Source organism: Corvus kubaryi, unplaced genomic scaffold (genome assembly GCF_017639235.1).
Source record: "Corvus kubaryi isolate FWS band 111438036 unplaced genomic scaffold, C.kubaryi_AGA036_p1.0 37395, whole genome shotgun sequence".
Classification (NCBI taxonomy): Eukaryota; Metazoa; Chordata; class Aves; order Passeriformes; family Corvidae; genus Corvus; species Corvus kubaryi.
Window position 1 is genome coordinate 5628180 of NW_024581134.1, and position 20752 is coordinate 5648931.

The 20752-nt window shown below is 43.7% G+C and overlaps 1 protein-coding gene across 2 annotated transcripts; it reads left to right on the top strand.

The window, feature by feature from the left end:
• Positions 1–3057: 3057 nt before the first annotated feature.
• Positions 3058–20566, top strand: RLIM (ring finger protein, LIM domain interacting). 2 transcript variants are annotated; one of them, XM_042039897.1, is made up of 4 exons: positions 3058–3237; positions 12677–12865; positions 13682–13765; positions 14591–20566. In XM_042039897.1, the coding sequence occupies exons 2-4, from the start codon at positions 12697–12699 to the stop codon at positions 16123–16125; spliced, it is 1788 nt and encodes a 595-aa protein (XP_041895831.1). In that variant the 5' UTR covers positions 3058–3237; positions 12677–12696; the 3' UTR covers positions 16126–20566. The 2 variants fall into 2 exon arrangements, with proteins under 2 accessions (XP_041895831.1, XP_041895832.1); XM_042039898.1 differs by lacking the exon at positions 3058–3237 and adding an exon at positions 3730–3816.
• The last annotated feature ends 186 nt before the right edge of the window (positions 20567–20752 follow it).

Here is a 20752-nt window from a genome sequence, read left to right on the forward strand (position 1 = left end):
TACTTCGAGTATACAAGGATCTGAGTTTGGTGGGTCTTTTATTTTTAATTTTTTTGCTCAGGTTTAGAAGCTCCCAAGAGATTCAGCTTTTCCTCACCTCACTGCATTTGGATTATTACTTAGCTATATTATGAACAAGTTATTTTACTATCTTTTTAGAAAAAAAAAAAAAACACCATTTTTTTCATCTATCACTACATACCTAATAAGCAGTTTTTAAAACCCTGGGGGATTTAAAGCAAATTTATTTACCCTCATTGAAGGAAATGACATTAAACTTACCATGGAAAAGTACTGCAATTCTCTGTTGCTATACATACAGTAGCAAATTGAAAACACTTAGGTAGGAATTACACCATGCTTTTGCTGTAGATTTTGGATTTTTCCCTATACTGCAAAGTTCTCTATGTAAATATATTTTCCCCTACAAGCTTTTTGAAATATGCTGCTACACCGATCCTAATTTTGTCAAAGCTGCTAAGGAGATGTGTGTGCACAGGTCATTAATTGTTATTAATGTCAAGTGGATACTGAAATCCATTAAGTGGTTTTAAAAAATCAGAGCTTATTCTGTACCTGATCAACTGTGTGAGGGCATTTGCAAATGAATCCACCAAATCACACCGAGGGAGAGACTTTCCCTCAGCTGTGTGGGAGAGAGCTTTCCTCAGCTGTCTGCCCTGGACCTCAGCTCCACGTTTTTACAGCTAAGGAAGGTGTGAATCAGCAGGATCCAGCTGCCATCTCTGCTCCTCGCGGTGTTCATCTCCCAGCAAACTGGCAAATGTCTACCTGAAGAGCCTGAGCTCACCCACAGACATGAAGAATAATGTTTTATTCCTCTGTTGCTTTGCCATTTGATGATTTTCAAAACTTTTGTTAAGGTTAATCAAGTAAACATATTTTGTTGAGGGGGAAACAAACAAACAAAATGACGTGTCAGACGTGAGGAGACTGTTCCAGGAGCATAAACCATCATCTTATTCCTCCATCCAAACAGAATATGCTCCATGTCCTGTTTGCTCAATAATCCCTAATATTTCGCTGCTTAGGTTACTGGTGTCTAACAAAGCCACTTTTATCCTGCTCTGACCTTGCCTGGTATCCAGAAAAGGTGGGGAGAAAAGGCAGGATTCTCTTTCAGGCATAATCAGTCTGTGGCAGTCCCCTCACCTCTGATTTCCTTTGAGGTGACACTGAGGAATGTCCTGCTGCTGTGCTAATTGCCAATACTCACGCTGGTGGCTGCCTTATCAATTGTGGGCACAAGGCTTTCCACGATAAACTGGATCAATTGTGTGCCCATCATCTGCTCCCTGAATTATCCACGTTTGACAACGGAATGGATTTTTTGCCAGCTTCAAAGGTGCCTGTCAAATATAAAAGTGTGCCCACACACTCAGCCAAGGCGTCTCTGTTTGGGGGATACAGTTTCTCCAGCCACTGGAATCTGTAGGGGTTGGAGCACTGCCTACATAAAAAGATCCATTTGTCATGCGTCAGGAGCAAGGCAACTTTTCCCCATAACAAATATTTTGGTGCATTAGAACAGCAAAACTGCTTCGTGACATTAAATTTACTTGTTTGTTTGTTTGTTTAATTCTACTTACATTGAACAGTCAAAGCAGAACTGTTAGGGCATGGTTTGACCCTGCAGTAAATCTAACTCCAGTTGCAGCAACGATGCAAAGGACTGATCTGATTTAAACTCACTCTCTCAACCCCAATTTACTTTTAAAAACCTGAAAGGTGAACATTCTGCAAGTAAGTTTAATGCTGTGTTAGGTGTTACCTCTCCATCACTCCAACTGTGTGGGGTATCACCTGTCCATCTGCAGCTGTAATAAACTCAACTGCTTCATGTACTAGTTATTTGAACACAAAGAGTTGGCAACCTACACCTGCTCCAGATGAAAGTGGGACTCCTCTACTAAAGATTTTGTCGTCTCCTGGTAAAACTGCTGAGAAATATGGCCTGTACCTGTCCCTTCCCTCTTCTCTCGCCCAGACACTGTGGCTGCCTTCAGGTTCTCAGTCTGACAGCGGAAATTTAAACTGTGAGTATATAAAAACACTTCATTTACATTAAAAGTTGGGCTTATATTGTTGAGTAGAAACTCAACAGTTCCCACAACCTTTAAATGCAACACCCCCCTCAACTTGACAGTGCTATTTTTATAATGAACTGCCAAAAGGAGAAACAAAGGTGTCTCGTGGGCTCCCTGAAATTGTGTAAATCCTCAGGAATATGGGGTTTTTCCCCTATGTATCAGGTATTATGAAGATGACTTCCTTGCAAGACGGTTGCAAGATACGACTTTTCGGGCATTCAAATGGGATCTTTCAAAGCTCAGCTGCTCTTGATAATTTCAGTGGTGAGGGGAACAACTGCAGAAGTGCTTAACCCTACATAACATGGCAAGTCTGGCATTCAATTAAGTAAGGCACATATCAGAAAACAGGAATATCTTAGTTTTCATAGGGCATGCCATCTGTATGTAGTACACAACACCAGATGAGAGGGGAGACCCTGCCATGGTTAGCGGGCAGGAATGGCCATGGTCAGAGAGGAGGATTGTCCATGGTTAGAGGGGACGAATGTCCGTGGCTGGAGAGGAAGGAATGCCCATGGTTAGAAGGGAGAGGAGGGTGAATATCTCCACCTACAGACACAAGTACTGCCAATATTTATTTGGTTTTTGGCACTGTTGACCACCATCGGCCTTGCACAAGAGTCACCTCTGCCCAGCACGCACACTCCTGAGCTGACAGGAAACAGCCCCACTCAGGGCACCGTGGGAACACAGACACTCCTGCTGCGCCGCACCACGGGCGGACACCGCTGACCCCCGGTCCCCTCCATATTCTCCGGGGGCAGTGGGGGGGCTGAGGGGTGGCCATAGCAACCCCGCACGCCACCCCACCCTCACCCTTTGCCCCGCACCAAAATGGCGCCGGCCCCTGAGGGCCGGGACCGCGCGCGCTGGGCGGGGCTGCCCTCCCGGGCCGCGCCTGCGCGGGGGCGCGCGCGTCTCCACTTCCGGCTGCCGGCGGCCGCTTCCGGCCCCCCGTTCCTTGGTAACAATGGAGCAGAAAATGGCCGCCTGAGCGGGCAGGAGGCGGCGCGGCGGCGGAGCGGCACGGGCGGAACGCGGAGAGCCGGCAGCCAGCCCGGAGCGGCGCGGGAAGCGGCGCACCCACAGCCGGGGGGACGGCGGCGGGCGGCGGCGGCGGGCGGTGAGCACCGGCGCGGGGGCGGGCTCTCAAAATGGCCCGGGGAAGGGAGAGGCCCAGGCCCGGGGGAGGCGGTGGCGGCCTCCGCCCGGAGCGGGGAGCGGGCGTGGGGCCTCTCAGTCCTCGCTCGGGCACGGCGGGGCGGCTCGGCGGAGCGCGGGAGGCTCCATCCGCGCTGCCGTGAGGGAGCGGGGGGCGGTGATGGCGGTCCGAGCGCGGGTGTGCCCGGATGGGCCGCGCTCCGTCACCCCGGGGATTCTCCCCGCGGGGCCTCCCGCCGCGACCCTCACCTTCCACTGGGGGCTGGAGCTGGGTTTGCGCTCTCCCCGGGGAGGGCAGGCGGGCCCGGCACCCTCCGGGTGTCCGGCTGGGCCTGGGGAGGATTTGGAACAAGCTCCTTTTGGGAGGGGTGGAGGGAGGGGGGTGGTTGTAGCTGCTATCCTGGGCCTCGTCCACAATTCAGTGTCTGCTGAAGGAATCGCAGCTTTTCAGGGCCCTGTTTTCAGGCCGTGCTTCCCGTGAGTTGAGGCAAGAAGTCTTGTTGTGGGAGACAGGCGAGAGCAACTCTTCCTATCCCGCTGTGTAAGGCTCTGGATCAGCCTGTGACCTGTTCATACCTGTGGTGCTTGCTGTTCCTGTGCTGAGCTTCTCCCCAGTTAATCACGTCATCTTTGCTCTGTCACCTTAGCTTCCTGTGCAAGTTTTTCCCTGCCCCTTTTAATGCTGTTTGTTGGCATTTAAGGTTTCTGGTTCTCTGTTTCAAAACCCTTGTCGAGTCCAGCTGGATGTATGTGTTTATCTTGAGTGATCTGTTTTAATTGAGGAGCAATATCAGGTTGTGTATAATAGTGTGTGTATATATATATATATGTATAAAATGTAGTGATGGTTAAGGTTTGTTTATAAGATTTGTTATGTGTCTTGATTTTAGTGTGCAGTAGGAGCCTGACAAAAGGTTTCCCAGCAAAAAACACTGAGCTTTTAAAATAATAGTAGTCTTAATTTTGCTGTTTCTCAGGAAGGTGGAGCCTTGATACAGAGAAGCTCCTAAGCAAGAATACAAACTTGATAATACCCAACAGTATCATCACACATCCCATTTATTTTCCCGTCCATATTGACAGTATTGGGTAATTTCAACTTGAAAATAGTTGTCAAAATGTTCAGAAGAAGTTCTGACACTAATTTGTCCCTGAATTTTAATTGCAGTGACTTGTCAAGTCTTTCTAAAACAAATAAACAGTTGGGCAGTTAATTATTTTAATTGAGGATCAGATATTTAGTTTTCTTGTAGTGGTCAGCTGGCACTTAAACTGACTCTGTTCCCTCTACAGGTTTACCATTTTGGAATTAAAATAATGATACCTTGGAATTACGTCTTGGAAAGGGAAATCATACCACACATTATAAAATTAAGGGTTTCTTGTTATGCTAGACCACTAAGGCACAACAACTGCAGTGTTCCCTTCATCAGCAGCTCTGACTGGGTAAATGTTTGTCACTGAAATAACCACGCCGGTATTTTTCAAGCCTGTAGTGGTTGCCATCTATATCATATTTATTTTTCCTATTACTGAGTTCCTGGATATGCCAGGGTGTACTGGACAAGAGTGTTACAAGTGTCTGGTCTCCAGTGTGTGGGTTTTTTTAGAGGAAGGGGTAGATCCTTAGATGGAAATGTTTTCAAAACACCTCAGTATCAATATACCTGCTTTGCATGTTCCTTTATTCCTTTTCCCTGTGGGAATATATCAAAATAAATCTCTTGATCTTAGCAGAATGATTCCAGTTGCAGTGGACGTGTTGTACTATTTTTTAAACAATCATAGCATAATATAACGTTATGACCTCATATACTTGAGTCTAAAGGTTGCATTTAAGTCCAGCCTAATGTGGCTTAACACATTACTGGACTGTCCTAATTTTTTTTTTTTTTTTTAATAGAGAACTTCAGTTTCCATGTATTAAAACACTTGAATCCAAACATCATTATTGGGCGTTTATCCAAGGTTTTGTGGTTTAATCTCTCAGTCTTGGTGAAAACTTACCATCTACTGAGCTTGCAAATATTAGTCGTAAAAAGGGATAAAACCAAATGTGAACATTTCTGTCTTCAAGATATTTTTATGAGAGTCTTGTGCTTCTCAAAACCAAAACTTCTAAAGAGCGTAGCGGTGTCATAACTTAGTCAGGAGCTTTGTGTGGTGAGTAGGGATAGCCAGGAGCATCCCAGGGACTGGTTTTGCCTTTGCACAAGTTCTGGCTGCAGGTAATATCATAAACACAAGCCTGTGTCTCCTTTAGACTGCTCAGGTTTGTATTAACGAGGTACTCGTTAGCAGCTTTTGGCTGGTGTGCAGTGTTGAAGCTCAGCTTTTGACTCCAGGAGGTCTGCGGAGTTGTGCTGTCTCGTAAAGCCACCTAATGATTATGGAATGTAAGAAAAGCCAGCACACATTTTATCTTGGTTCAGTAATTTAAAATCACTTTGCTCAGAGCACTCTGGGTTTCGATGTGCAAGGTGTACGTGCAAATAATCCTGTTAAAATGCTGGAGCTTGCCTGCCTTGGGATGGCATCAGAAATGGAATTCTCATGGTACAGATACCTATTTAAATCCAAATAAATTTGCCTTCATTTTATTTCCCACTTCTGTGTTCCATGGGCACCGGATATCAACAAGAACAGGAATGCACGTATCGGAATTCCTCTGTGGGTTGTGGTTGCAGTGATTCTCTGGTTGTTGCCCTTTTACTATTAGCAGTGCCTCTATTAGCAGCAGTTGTGTGGAGACAGCAAGACTCAGCAGTGAATTTAAAGATGGGTTTTTCTTTTTCAGTTGAAATTCAGTGAGTTTTGATTGGCTTAGTGCTTTCACTAACCACAGGTTGTGTTTCTTCTAGAGTCGAAACTAGACTTGTCCTTGATATCAGTCCTGTTCATAGTCTGCCAGGGTCAGCACTGATTACTTGTGTGCAGATTTACTTCTTCTTTTGGGTTCAGACTGGGCCTTCTGCTGCTGACCCAGCAGGAAGCTCATTTCTGGGCAAAAAGAGCATCATTTCATGAGCCTGCAGTGCTGGAAACTTGCTGCACCTCATATACACCAAGCTTTCTCTTCTGTGCTATCTGAATTTGATGGCAAATGCAGTGTTATCTTAATTTTATTTTCCACTTGTATGTGAAAAGTGTTGTTTTAGTAAGTGCAGATGATAAAAGGCAAAGCCCAGCATTTTGGCAGTTGTTACCACAGTTTATTTTCAGAGCTCCATCTTGGTTCCACATGCTCTCAGTGTTCTGGAATTGCTAAGCTCTGCCCTGATTTCCTCACTTCTTTCTGACTTATCAGGAGTTGTTAGTGTTTCTCTTCTTTATCTCAACAGTTGGTTCAGCTGAAGTGTTTTTCCTCTCTGGTTTGTTTTTTTTTTTTTTTTTTTAATTCTGTGGAACTTTCTGCCACTGTTCTGCAAAAGTATTCATTTGCTTTCTATTGTTTAAAATGTATGTTCAGAATGACATCTTGTTTTAGGGCCTTTGCTTTGAAACACACTGGGGTAGTGAAAAAGCTGAATCGATGTTTAACACTCCTTGTTAAACTGGCATTTAAATTTTACAGCACTTTTCACAGAACACTTCCATAGAATACAAAACTTTCTTCCAGCTTTCCAAGAGTGGTGCATATTCCATGATAATTTTTGAGTTAAAGAGGACACAGGGAGTTCTTGATTTTAAAACTTGTGGTAGGTTTAATAAAAATCTAATAAGAACCTAAATCTGCTATTCATCACAGTGGAAATAAAAAGCCAGAATAGCAGGAAAAAAAACCCCATAAAATTCATGATGCAGCTTTGAAAACTAGAAAAGTTTGTTGTGTTTTACTGTTTCTAAGATGGAGATGAGTGTGTTGGACCTGTGGTATCAAAGCCTTTGGTGTGATCACAAAAGGGAACTTGTGCACCTGCACGGAAGGAGAAAGCCAAACAAGCTTGACATAATGAAGCTCCATGTATAATGCAAATAGATGACTTCAGTCCACTGTCTTAGGGTGTCTTTTTCCTTTAATGATGGGATTCACTGACAGTTTTTGCTTCTGCTTTTGAGCTTGCAGACTTGAGTGATGAAATATTTAAGATGAAAATGTAGTTTCTGTTATGTCTTACTTCCAGCTAGTTTTGAGTATTGAGAAATTGGATACTGACTGGCATGGAAACTGTTTTTCAACTTTGAATTCTTCTAGGAAAATGAGGTGTGGTGGGTTGGATGAGTGCTGTGTGTGAAGTGGCTTCTGTTTGTGCTTGAAGAAGCTGGGGTAACAGGACTGCCTGTTCTAGCTGCTGTTCCTGTGTCATTTGAGACATGGAATTGGAGAGAGGGCTGGCTGGGGCTGTGCTGCCATGGCACGTCAGAGCTGCTGAAGTCACAGTTCGTGGAAAGCGCTTGGACATGCAGCTGTGCTGTGCTTCTCTCGAGCTGAAGTGTCTTTGAGGCATGTTCACTGCAAGCTGGGCAGGAAAAATAGCCTCTAACGACCCAAAGCAAACAAATTAGTATTTCTGGCTTCCAACCTGAGTCACTCCTTTAGTCCAAGGGTTTGATCATTTCTGCAGACTGGAAGTAAGCAAGGTGCTCTACCGGTTGAAATACCTAATTAAAATGAGGGTATGAATCATAAATGAGAAGTTGGCCTTCTGCTGAGGACATCTCTGGAACACCCACACTGCCATCCTCTTTTTTGTTTATACAGAGGTATTAACTGTGTTGCTGGGACGTGAGGTAACTCAGGAAACATTCCTGCCATACAGGGCACGAGAGATTCTCAGGTGAGGTTGAAATACCGGTAGCACCGACATGGGGGAGTTCTAGAGGAACTTCTTGTTGCACACCTGACTCATGAGCAGCTGAGTTGTTTCTTCAGTTTAATTAAATTCCATGTCTTGTCCTGTTAAAATTTAAGGCTTGCCCCATAAATCTAACGAAGATTTTAATTTTAAGGTATCGCTTTTTCATTTAACCCTGCCAATGAGTGATTCCAGGCTTTGTCAGATTTTCTAAGTTCTGACTGGTTGGTTTAATTAAGTTCTAATGTTTTATGGGATTTCTTTTAAATATAAAAAACCCAGGAATGCAGGCTAAGGTAGTGTCTTGGTGTTCAATACGGATAACTAATGTCAGGAGATATTGCACATTATTGAAGGAGGAAGAAGTAGAGATTCATTGCTGTGCCTTGTGGTCCATTAGTACTTTTTATGGGAAGAATTCTGTAGTCCACAAGTGCTAAGCAGTATGGAGATAGACTGTGTTACTGTTGAAGGTAGATGAGTGAAACACAAATGTTATCCCTGTTTAGCTGTTCGTCCAGATTTGAGGCAGTAGCACATTCCTTACTGGATTTAGTTTACACACAACCTGGCATAAAAGAAAACATAAAATATTTCTTACGCTGTAAGAATGATAACTTTGCATTATTGAGGGAATATCCAGTACTCTTAAACTGTTCCTATCCAAAAGAACATAGTATTACTTCTTCTTGAATAAAAGAATGTAACAAACAATAGCTTTTGTGGGCTTACTGCAGTTTGGAGCAGCAGTGGAGAGACAGGCAGTCATTTGTGCTTGGAAATCTCTGAGGTTGTTGAAGCGTAACTGCAGGGAAGATACTTTTCTGATTTGTGGCAGGATGGGAACGCCAATTAAGAATTCACTGTAGTTACTGTGTCTGGATATTCAGCTGCTGAAGAATATTTTTTTTTTGTTAAGGAGAAAATTGTTTATCCTATCTCTGGTTCTCTTGCTTTGTGCAATCTTTAGGTGGTCACCCCCTCACTTCGCCATAAAGAGATTTTCATGTCTGGATATCTCAGCTGAAGCTGGCGATAACCAGCAGATCTGAACTTCCTGCTCGTAGTTGTGACCTTCCCCACCTTGTGTCAACTCAGTGCTGACAAGGAAGGACACTAAAGGAGGAAATTCTGAATCTTTTAGCTTGGGTAAGAGCAAAGTTTTACACTGGAAGAAAGCAGCAGAGTTGAAGCGTACCTGCTTATTAGATAACCAAATGTTGGTTATTTTGTTGTGAGTTAATAGTACACCTGTTGGTTTTCCCTCATCAGGTTTGCCTGTATTACTGGCTTCCTTAAGCCAGTCTTAATTGTCTGCGGGGTGTGAGCTGAGAGCAGCATCCTGAGGGCAGATTTTGAAGTTATTTCTGCCTCTCTGCCCTGCCGTGGCAGGAGCGCGAGGTGGTGCTAACTCCTACCATGGAAATCCTGCTGTCCCGCCAGATGGGCCCTATGGAGCTGTGCTAAGGCAGGAGTAGTCTAAACATTCCAGTAAGTTCAGCCTGGCCATGGAGAGCTCTGCAGCAGGCTGGGAGGTGAGGCTTACGCTGGACAATGTGCACAGTGAGTCCACAATGTGGACAGGGAGGAGACAGAAAGTAGCAGAAGCCTTGGGGTAGAAATCCTGGTTTTCATTTGCTGGTTTTAATACCAGAGCTCTGGTTTGAAGAGTATCATCCCATATGCTGTCAGCAGTCAGGTAGGGAGAATGTGTTGTTGCTGTGTTTCTGTGCCATCTGTATTTCCATCAGTGTAAGCATCCAATAGAGATTTCACAGCATTTCTGGGGTCGTGAAATTGGGATACGGGGGACTGAAGTAACCTGTTAGTAGCTTCCAATAGGAAAATACAGCGAGTTTGTCACTAGCAGAAATAGTCCTCATGTAAATTAAATTCTTCATTCAAGATCCCACGTCTGTGGCTTTTTTCTTGGCAGTAAACTATTCAGCCTTGACCATTAGCTTATTTTATAATTTAGGAGGGAAGATAAGAGGTGATGGAGGAGAAAAGAGGAGCAAACCTGGAAATAAGTAGTACTGACTTATTCCAAGCATTTCCTAAAGAATCAACATTTGAACTGTACATCAGCCTATTGGTAAAGAAGAGATTTAAAAAAAATTTTCCCCCCATTTGACTTGTTTTGACTCTCCCTTTTTCTCTGACCAAGAACGGTGCCCCTTCATTTTCTGAAATGGAATAGGCAAATATGTAGGCATTATATAGCCAAGATGCCTGCAAGCACTGGAATTTTCAGTTAAAAGGAAAGTCGTAAATAAATGTTATGTTTTGCATGTGTAGTGCAGCTTTCTTTTTAGAAGCTGTTGAAGAATTAGTCTAATGCTTACAAAGGTGTTAATACTGCCATCTTTCTGAAGACGTTCCATGTGTTTTGAAGTCAGTAAATCCCATGGCAGTCATTTCGGGTAAAATATTTTACAAAACTTGTGCTGCTCCTGTCCTTTAGCATCTTATTACTTGTCTTTACTTTTTTAATCCTGTTGTTGACTTTGTTTCATTGTTATCCTGAAAAAGGGAATGCTGGTTAGAGTTTGATATGTATTCCCAAAGAACTAATGCATCTTTCAAGGTTTTATTTAGGATGCAAGTCTCTTGTTCTACTCGAGGCTTTTATTCAGATATTACCAGAACTAACGACAGCTGCTTTTAAAAGTATCTTCTCCAACATGTCTTTAAGTAATGCTACTTGGAGTAATAATTCTGCTACAGAAAGCCCGTAAAAAAAGTTGATTGAAGCTGTGTTCTCATTAGAAATACGTGCCTAGCATGTAAAGGGCACAGATTTCCTAAGTGAGCCGGGTCAGAGCTGAACACACCTGCAGAAACTATTGCTCAACTGTCCTGTGAACGGGGTCATTGATCGGTGTTTAACAGCACAGTCACAGAACGCAGCACGTCACATGCCAGTCTGCAGTCTTTAGATTGCACCAGGGATTTAGAAATGCAGAGAAAGCTGATAGGCTTCCATCTGACTCAGTAGTGACCCTGGTGATTGCTGCTGCTTCCTGATTACCCAAAAAAAAGGTGTAATTGCTTTGGTAAAATGGCAGAACTTCACAGAACCCAACAGCACCCGTAGCTCTGAGTGGCTATTATTAGTTAATATCACTAACTTAAAGTCGAGTTCCACTGCATCAGAACTGAAGACAAAGAGGGTCAGAACAGCAATTCCATAATTGGCAGGTCTGCAGTGATGGGATATCCTGTCCTGTGGAGTTTTTCTGGTGCTACACACTGAGGTCGTTGGTGCACTTTAATTTTCACCATAGCAGCTGAAATAAAGTGCCCGTGGAGATCATGCAGTGCTGCTCTTCTGGAGAAGCACTAATGTAAACTGTGGGCAGTCTTGACTTGACAGCTGTGCTGACAAACCAAAAAAAGATGGTTTTTGCACTAGACAGATGTCTAAGTGTTGGAAATTTTCCAGTGAGAAGCAGAAAAGCTTTATTCTTCCAGTATTTCCATGTCACATGAAGTATGGTTTAAATGAAAGGAATGTTTTCTGATGGGGAATGGTATTGCAGAGCTTTTTAGCATGCAGAGGATTAGCTTGTTAATCACCTCTCTGAGTAACTAGATTCTACCAGTTGTACAGGAAAATTCTTGATGCTGTGAATAGTGAGGCAGAGTGATCAAGGAAACTGGTTATTTTATCTTCATTTGATGTATTTGCATGGCACAGCCAGTGCCAGAATGTCTCCTGCATTTGCATGTGTTCCTTATAATATTTATCAGATACAGACACGGCATTCATCGATTATTTTCCTTGAAAGAGAGACGTTGTCAAGTACTTCATCCAAATATGAAAAACAATATGAGAAGGTTATATTTAAAAATATGCAGCATGAAAGACAGCTCTTTAAAGCAGTGGTGTACCTGGTATATGCTGGAGTTTTGTCTTGGAAATTTTGCTCATCAACATCAGTAATTCAGTAAATGCTGAAACTTGAAAGCAAATTCCTTTCTTGATGTAAGACTATAAAGTTGATTTTACAAACCCTTTTCCTTTTCTGAGGGAATGAGAAGCTTTCCTCTTTTTTTTTTGTGCACACAGTGTTCTGCAGCATCTTCTTTATTTGAGTTCTTCATAACGACTTCGTTCTGTTAAAATTCACTTGGATGGTGAAGAGGGTGTTTCTGTAGCAGGCAGGAAAAAGCAAGGAACATATAATCCTGTGCTCAGAGAGCGTGCTCAAGGATGGCTTGTGCCTTGTACTACACTACTGTGAGGCTGCTTGGAGAGACAGTTGTGACATTAGGAATATTTTATGCAAAAAGCAGATAATCACAGACACCTAGTTAACTATGTGAGTGTAAAGATGGGCTAAGGCTTATGGCAGATGATATCCCTTGTGTTCATGCCTGCTGCTTTGTTGAGTATTTGGTAATGATGGGCATCAGTTTTGTTTGTACTTCTTGAGGAGGTTCATGCTTTGTTTTTGATCCCCGTGGTGATGAACCTGATCTTAGCTAAAGCTTCATTAGCAAACTGCTTTAACCTGTGCTTCACTCTCCATTGTAAACATGCCTAAATTTCATGCAGTATTTCACTGCTCTCTGTGAAGGGTTTGTTCTCTCCTTTTTTAGGTACTCTTCCACTCATCAAGATGGAAAGCTCAGATTCTAGTGATAAAGGAAGTATTGATCAATCAGAAGCCCAACGTCAGAGCCAGCTGGATCGGTTAGATCGAGAAGAAGCTTTCTATCAGTTTGTGAACAACCTGAGTGAAGAGGACTACAGGCTTATGAGAGATAACAATTTGCTAGGAACACCAGGTAGGTAATGCTTGCCTATGTCCATCCTGCTAGAGTTGCTTGCAGTTTGTGTCATTTTCTGTTCTCCTGAAGCCCTTTCACCAGTTTGTGTGCTGCAGTTGTGTTCCATGGTAGGAAGTAGCTTCTTGTTGATTTGTGCACACTCAAATTCGAGTGGTCCCTTGACTTGTGGAGACATAGTTAGGATGGTGTGGATTCATCAGATCTAAAAGTCTGGTGTTTGCACAGCTTGGCAGGAACACCCAGATTTGACCCAGTTCCACTTATGAACCCTTAGATGGAAAAAAAATCTCCTTTAAGCATCTGTGCGTAGATTTTGTGCTGGTGAGGTTAAGAGTTTGTAACCAGGGTAAGTAGTCTGGTATGAGATTTTGCATGGGCATTTTGATGTCAGTTCTCAATCAACTTGTTAAATTTCCTCTTTATAGGTTCATACCTAATTCAAACCATGACTCAACTAATTTAAACCTTCTTTTCCTGCTTGTGGAAGTGTTAACCTCAAATATTTCACTCTGGACAGCCGTTTAATGGGTGTAGGATGACAAAAATTGCTGCTCAGTTGTAGAGGTTACAGAACCAGAGAGCACATCTCTGTTGAATAGGATGGAACTGTTGGATATTTCAGCTTCAGCAAAACTTGGGACAACAGTGCTAAAGTGTCTGAACTTCCCCTTAGCAACCTGCTTGGCAGTGCCATTGTGGCAGGATTTAATTAGAACACAAGCAGTGGCTTGTACCTTCTTTAGAAGCTTTTGATAATGATTGCCATACATATGATTTGGAAATATTTTTGGAAAATTTTGCTTATTTTCTAAGGTGAAATTACTGAAGAAGAGTTGCTGAGAAGGCTACACCAAGTTAAAGAAGGTCCGCCACAGCAAAACAGTGATGAGAATAGAGGTATATACAGTATTTGTGAAAACTCTTAACTTTAGCACCCCGTACGGACCTTAACTTGAGTGCAGGAGTGGAACAAGTTAAGCCTAGGCAGGTGCAAGGTGAGCTTTGTTTCAAAACTCAGTGAACCTTATGTCTGATATCTGCTGCAGAGGTCAGTTTGGGACAGATTTCGTTCATAACACATCTCTTACTTCTATCAAAACAAAGTTTCATTTAGGTTTATTTCTTTTTTTATTTCATTTTTTTAAAGATTACCTTCCTGTCTGCTCCCTTCTGGGATGCTTTTTGGCAATCCCTCTTTTTTAATTCACCATTCTTCCAAAGATGCTGCATTGCTTTTGTTGTCACCCTTCTGTAGAAATTGGTGGGGGATGCTCGGAGCTGACCAGTGGGGTTCATTCTTCTGTGAGACAGAGTTGCTATAAAGCTCTGCAGGTGAAGGCTCAGGACAAACTTGATTCTCTGTTTCATGGTCGATAGATCACTTAATTGTTTGGAAAGGAAAACACAGAATATTGATGTGTTATGATGCCTGACATGTGACTTTCCATTTACTTACGATAGAAAATACGTGTTCTTTTGATGACCTGTTTGCTCTGTGGTGGCTGCAGCCTATCTGTCCATATTAGAGCAATGTCCACTCCTGCTCCCTTAGAAGAGCTCTGGTAGTTACAGAATTGTCTCGCTGCCTATGAAACTGCAGTAGCACTTGGTAGGATTCAGCACTTCTAAATTGTCACTTGTTAAGCAATTATGTTCTTGGAAAAGATGGCTCCAAAATTAGCTCAGTACTCTAATTTTGGTAGTTCCCTGTCTTTTTCACAGGTGCAGAGTCCGCAGAAGATGTTTCAAATGGAGATTCTATAATAGACTGGCTTAATTCAGTCCGACAGACTGGAAATACAACACGAAGTGGGCAGCGAGGAAACCAGTCCTGGAGAGCAGTGAGCCGGACTAACCCAAATAGTGGCGACTTCAGATTCAGTTTGGAAATAAATGTCAACCGTAATAATGGGAACACGAATCCAGAAACTGAGAATGAGCCATCTGTAGAGCCTTCCAATGGGGAGGATTTGGAAAACAGCCAAAGTGACTCTGAAATTCCAAGGTCTGAATCACCATCTGTAAGGCAGCCTGGATCAGAAAGGAGCAGTGCGGAGGAGCTGACGGCTGAGGAGGCTTCCCCTCCTAGAGGGCAGAGGAGAGCCAGGAGTAGGAGTCCAGAACAGCGGCGGACGCGGGCTAGGACTGATAGAAGTAGGTCACCTATCAATGCAGTGAGTGAGGCCCCTCGCAGGTCTCATCACAACACATCATCTCAAACACTTGACCACTCCTCAGCGAGCGAGGCTGAGGGCAGCTCTAGAACTAGGCAGCACGTGACGTTAAGGCAGCACACAGTGGGGACTGAGGTGCCAAGTGAAAATGCAGTTCTGTTTTCCCCCCCTGAAACGAGGCCTGCTCCTCAAGCAGCAGGTTCTTCAGAAAGTACCGGCACCAGTGAGTCCGCGGCTCCTGGGCAGAGGCCTCCCACCATAGTGCTTGACCTCCAGGTGAGAAGAGTTCGCCCGGGAGAGTACCGGCAAAGGGACAGCATAGCCAACAGGACCCGCTCCCGGTCCCAGACCCCCAACAACACGGTCACCTACGAGAGCGAGCGCGGAGGCTTCCGGCGCACGTTCTCCCGCTCGGAGCGGGCTGGAGTGAGAACTTACGTCAGCACCATTAGGATTCCCATCCGCAGGATCTTAAACACAGGCCTGAGCGAGACTACGTCAGTCGCCATCCAGACCATGCTGAGGCAGATCATGACAGGCTTCGGGGAGCTCAGTTACTTCATGTACAGTGATAGCGATGCAGATCCCAGTGGGCCAGCTCCCAATCAGAACGTGGAGACTTCTGAGCCGCAGAGTGGAGGTGGGGGCACCTCGGGCAGTGAGAATGCAGATGTTAGCTCGGGGGAGGTGTACGAGGGTGGGCACGAGGCTAGCTCAACATCTGGTGCCAGGCGGGAAGGCCGGAATACGAGGGGATCGGTCACTTTTGAAGAAAGCGGTTCTCTACCATTCCTTAGCCTTGCACAATTTTTCCTACTCAACGAAGATGATGACGACCAACCAAGAGGACTCACCAAAGAACAAATTGACAACCTAGCCATGAGGAATTTTGGTGAGAGCGACGCTCTGAAAACCTGCAGCGTGTGCATCACAGAGTACACGGAGGGCAACAAGCTCCGCAAGCTGCCGTGCTCGCACGAGTACCACGTGCACTGCATCGACCGCTGGCTGTCGGAGAACTCCACCTGCCCCATCTGCCGCAGAGCAGTCTTAGCTTCTGGGAACAGAGAGAGCGTTGTCTAAAGGAGAGCTGAGTCCATGGCCAGGCAGCCGGTGTGATAGTGATGGGCAAAGAAGTCACTTCCTTTATGGCCACTTTTTGAGTGGTACCTCAATGTATAGTAATGACTCGGAGTGAATCTTCCCTCATTAAAGCATTCTCTCTGGATTCAAGCTTTGGGAATTGGAAAATTTCTTTAATTAGGTTTTTCGAGTTCTAGTCAGTTTGGGTGTTCAATTTCACTTGTCCAAAGAGATCTTCCCACTTCAAAATATTTTTTTCTTTGTGAAGAGTATTAAGTTCTTTCTCCTACCCAGCCCTTGCCATCCCAGTCCAATAAACAGTTTTTCCTCAAGATTGTGCTTCTGAGGAGTTCTTTGAGAAGTTATCCAGCTCAATGTCCATGAGTCATAGAGGAATTTTTGCAAGAAATCCAGCTCTCTGAAAAAATAACATGAATTTAATTGCACACTTGAACATACTTTTAATTTTTCTCCTGGGTTAATATTGGACATGTCTGTGTAAATAACACTAATGTTAGCCCTTTCCCCATCACTATGGCACGCTGTAGGATGAGCTGTTAGCTTAATTGGGATATTTATCTTGTTGTGGAAATATAAGAATTGCCTATGCTTGTTTAAATAAAAAAAAAAATCTGTTTTAAAACTGTAAAGCTTTTTTGTAGAAGCTCAGTACTTTTCCAATGCACTGTTGTACTAACGCATTAAGAATTAAAATTGTACCATGCTTAGAAATCAAGAATGCTTTTCATACAGACCCCACCACACAGAGAGCAAACTGAACATGGGAGAGCTGCTTTTGTGACTGTGTACCTGTCAAGAGCAGTGCATATCTGTACTATTTATGTGAACAGCTACTGTAACATAAAAACAGTTGGATTAGACATTTAATTGCATTAAAAAAAAAGGAAATTAAATGTTATAATTGCAGTGTTTTGGCTCAGTAATGCCACCAAAAAAAAAAAAAAAGATAAAAATTAGAAACTGTTCTAATGGCTGGTTATTTCTTGGTATGGTTGCAGATATGGAATAATACAAACCCGTGTGTACTGGCTCATTCACTGAGGTTTGTGCCCAATTTTTCTATCAGCTTTTGCTCTCAATTTTTGAGGCAATGCTGTAGCTTCAGCAAACAACTGTGGATAGGTTGGTTTTCAGTTCTTCACGAGCTTCAACTGTATTGGTGACCTCTGGATGTGTTGAGTGGTCCAGTGTTGGTAGCCTGTGGTGCAAGTGCCACAGGGACTAACTGTACTAACTGGGAAGCACATCGTTAATATTGGGTTCCATTTAAAAATGAGTGCACTTAAATGTGCAGCAGATTCTTGAGAGTAACAGTAAAAACCCAACAAGCTCTTTATATTCCTATTGCACAGAATGAAAATGAATTTACTTTTGAAACTCTGTACATGACGTGTTGCAAATGAGAATTGGAGAATGTACCTCAACTCTCATCAGAGTGTGTGTGTGGGGAAACATCCTTCACCCTCACTGACCCCTTCTTTGTTTTATTCTCTAAGGTTTTGGGTTTTTCCTGGTTTACATGTGCAAAGGGAAAGTGGTTTTTATTTATTACTCCAGGGCAGTAGTTCTGAAGGGGTATGAGCTGCTCTTGCTGGCTGTAGGGGAAGTGTTGCTTGTTCCTCAGATGACAAAGCCAAAGCTGCCCTATCTCTTTTTTCCTAATTAAAACACATTTTTGGTGTTTTATAGTGGTGGGTGCATAAACTATAATTGCTGCTCTAAGCCATTTTAACATCTCAACAGCTAGTTAACGATTCCACAGCATCCCAAAATTCTATTTTTTTTTCTCCATGTGCATTTTGTGTTGTTGGTTCAGCGGGAAACCCTGACTGGCTGTTGAGCTCGCTTTCCTCCTGGTGGGACACGCCATTGTGGCAGAGGGAACACGAGGGTTCTTTGGGAACAGAACAATCAGTAAGCTCATGGGTTTGGTTTTTCCTTGGACACGCATCAGTGTAAAATTGAAGTTGGCTGTTGATTCTGGGTACTGGGCTTTCTGTGCCAAAATTTCACAGCAAAATAACACTTCTGAATTTCACAGAGCGTAGAATTAGAAGGGAAAAACATGAGTAGTACCATGTTAGATGTTGGAAGTCAGAGATGTTCATCTCAGACTAGAGCTGGTGACCACCAGGAAGGGAGCCCACTATCCCAAACCCACGCGAAGCATGGCTCTGGTACCTGTCACCCCACCTTTTCCATGGAATTTCCACCTTGGTAGAACTGCCCTCACAGTTCTGTTACAGCTTATAGCATGTCTTAACATTTTATCTTTCTGTAGCAAGAGCAACTAATAAAATCTTGGAGGTTTCCCAAACGGTACCAAGAACAAATAATTTAATCTCAGTTTGGGAGACGATGAATGTTCTCTGTGGTTTCTCTGCCTTTCACAACGCTGAGTGTGCTAAAGGGGCTGGGGGCTCATTGTCTGCGGCAAAAACTTCCTTATGTAGCTCAGTTAATTAGGGTAATTGAATTTCTGTTTATCTAAATTTAGATTGGAGTTAGGAAAAGCCAATATTAACATTTCAGTTGCTTACAAAATATGAAACACTTTAATAATTAGACTAATTTACATGTAATGAATTATTTTGATAGTGAACATGTGTATTTAGCGCTTCGCTCAGTTTTTTGGTATTTTTGGAGGGACACAGCATCTTCACTCGTGCCTGGAGGGGTAGGAAGGGTTAAAAGGGCGAATTTTGGCACGTTCCCAGGCCTGATCTGCAGGAGTGATGGCTTTGGAGAGGCAGAGCCCCGAGCGCCGGTGGCCTGGGTCACAGTGCCACCGTGTGGGATCTGCCTTCAGCACCAGCGGGATTCCTTGCGGGACCAGCAGCTTTTATTTTGGTTTCGAAGGATTCTCCTCGTCATTGCCCAGCCCAGTGGTTACCATGGGGTTTTTTTTCCAAACATCCAAATTCCTGCTGCGAGTGTCTGGTGCGTGAGCTTTCCTTTCAGACAGCAGAGACCCCTACCCACAGCAATGACAGCGGTCACCGGGCCAAACCCGTGTGACAAGCGCACACTTTTAATAATTACATCAGTTACGAGTTACTGTTGGTTTAATTCACAGATTTGTGGGTGCTCACTTAATTTTTTTTTTTTTATTTGGGGCTTTATCTGTCAGAAGACAGAATTCCTGGTGCCGGTTGGATTTCCCTTTCACGTGCATATTTTTTATTTCCTCGAACAAGTTGGGTTTTTTGCAGAGAACTTGGGGGCAGTTGAGTTGTTTCAAAAACGATTTGATTGTGTAGGTACTTCATGCATAGAAATCAGGGAATTTTAAAGGCCTTTTGTAGGAAGCGCTGCCGTGCAGGCACAGCAGCTGCAGGACACGACGCCCACCGGGTTTGAAGGAGCCGTAATTGTCCATTGTGTCGACTTGCAGACGAAGGGGTTTCCCACCAGAGCTGGCACAATGGCCCATAATGACTGTCATCCCAGTTTCCTGTCACTTGTCTGGGTTATGCAAATGTGGGAGTCCAAGGGCCCCTTTCCCGGGTGGATCCGCAGTGGATAAACAGTTGCCCGCACAACCCAGTGCTCTCATCCTAACAATGAGGGGATGGAGAATGTGAGGGTGAGAAGAGATGGAGGTAAAGGTCAGGGGGGTTCTGAACCTCCCGGAGTGATCTTCCCCTTCACACTGCAGTACAAGCCTCCATCCCTCGTCTCATCCCTAATTTGGGATCGTTGTGTCCGTGGAAGCACTGTCCTGGTTTGGGAAAGGGTCTGTGTGAGCAGGTGAGGAGCCCAGTGCTGGCGGAAATGTCTGCCTGCTCCTCTGCCCTCTCCCAGGAGGAGGAGCTTTGGATGAAGGTTGGCTTGGAGCCACATGGAGGGGATTTATAACAACTTCAGAAATATTTCCAGCCCTTCTGTACAGTAGGCTTTTTGTTTACCCTCGGCTGGGGGGGGGAAGCAGGAGGCTGAAAAGATACAATCAATGGTAACGTACCCAAAGTACAAATAAGTGGTGGTGTGTTAAAAAAAGAGGTTTGCATCTGTTATCCCAGGGCTTCCCAACCTCTCAGACTGTATCTCCTTTTTCTTGTGGGGAAAGAATACCATTGAATTTTATTTGATTTATATCTGGCTTTATTCCCTTTAACTAAAATATTTGAGCCCCTTTCCAGAATTTCACTCTGCTGGTAAGGCAGTTGGTTGGGAAGCCCTGAATTCCACTGTGAATGTAACACTTTTCTTTATTATTTTTTCCTTTTTTTTTTTTTTTTTTTTTTGTACAGTGCTTTACATTTGTTTATACTGGACTTGTTTAATACGAACTGGTACTCGGAGGTTGTTGGACACAGTTTGACCAGGTTTGCCAGCTAACACTTAAGGAGGAGTTTGTTCCCTATGTAAGATGTTATAATGCAAATTTAACTAGACTCAATAAAATGCATGAAGTGTTCATTTTGTGCTGCATCATCACTCCTCGGGTTTGTTCTTACGGTGGGAATGCACTGGAATACACAGTGGTGGATGTGGCAGGAATTTATTTCTCCATACACCTTTCCCCTTGAGGCTGGGCAGATAGGAGGGAGCTGGAATGGTACAGAATTAACTTCTCGGAAGAATTTATTTAATTTATTGCATT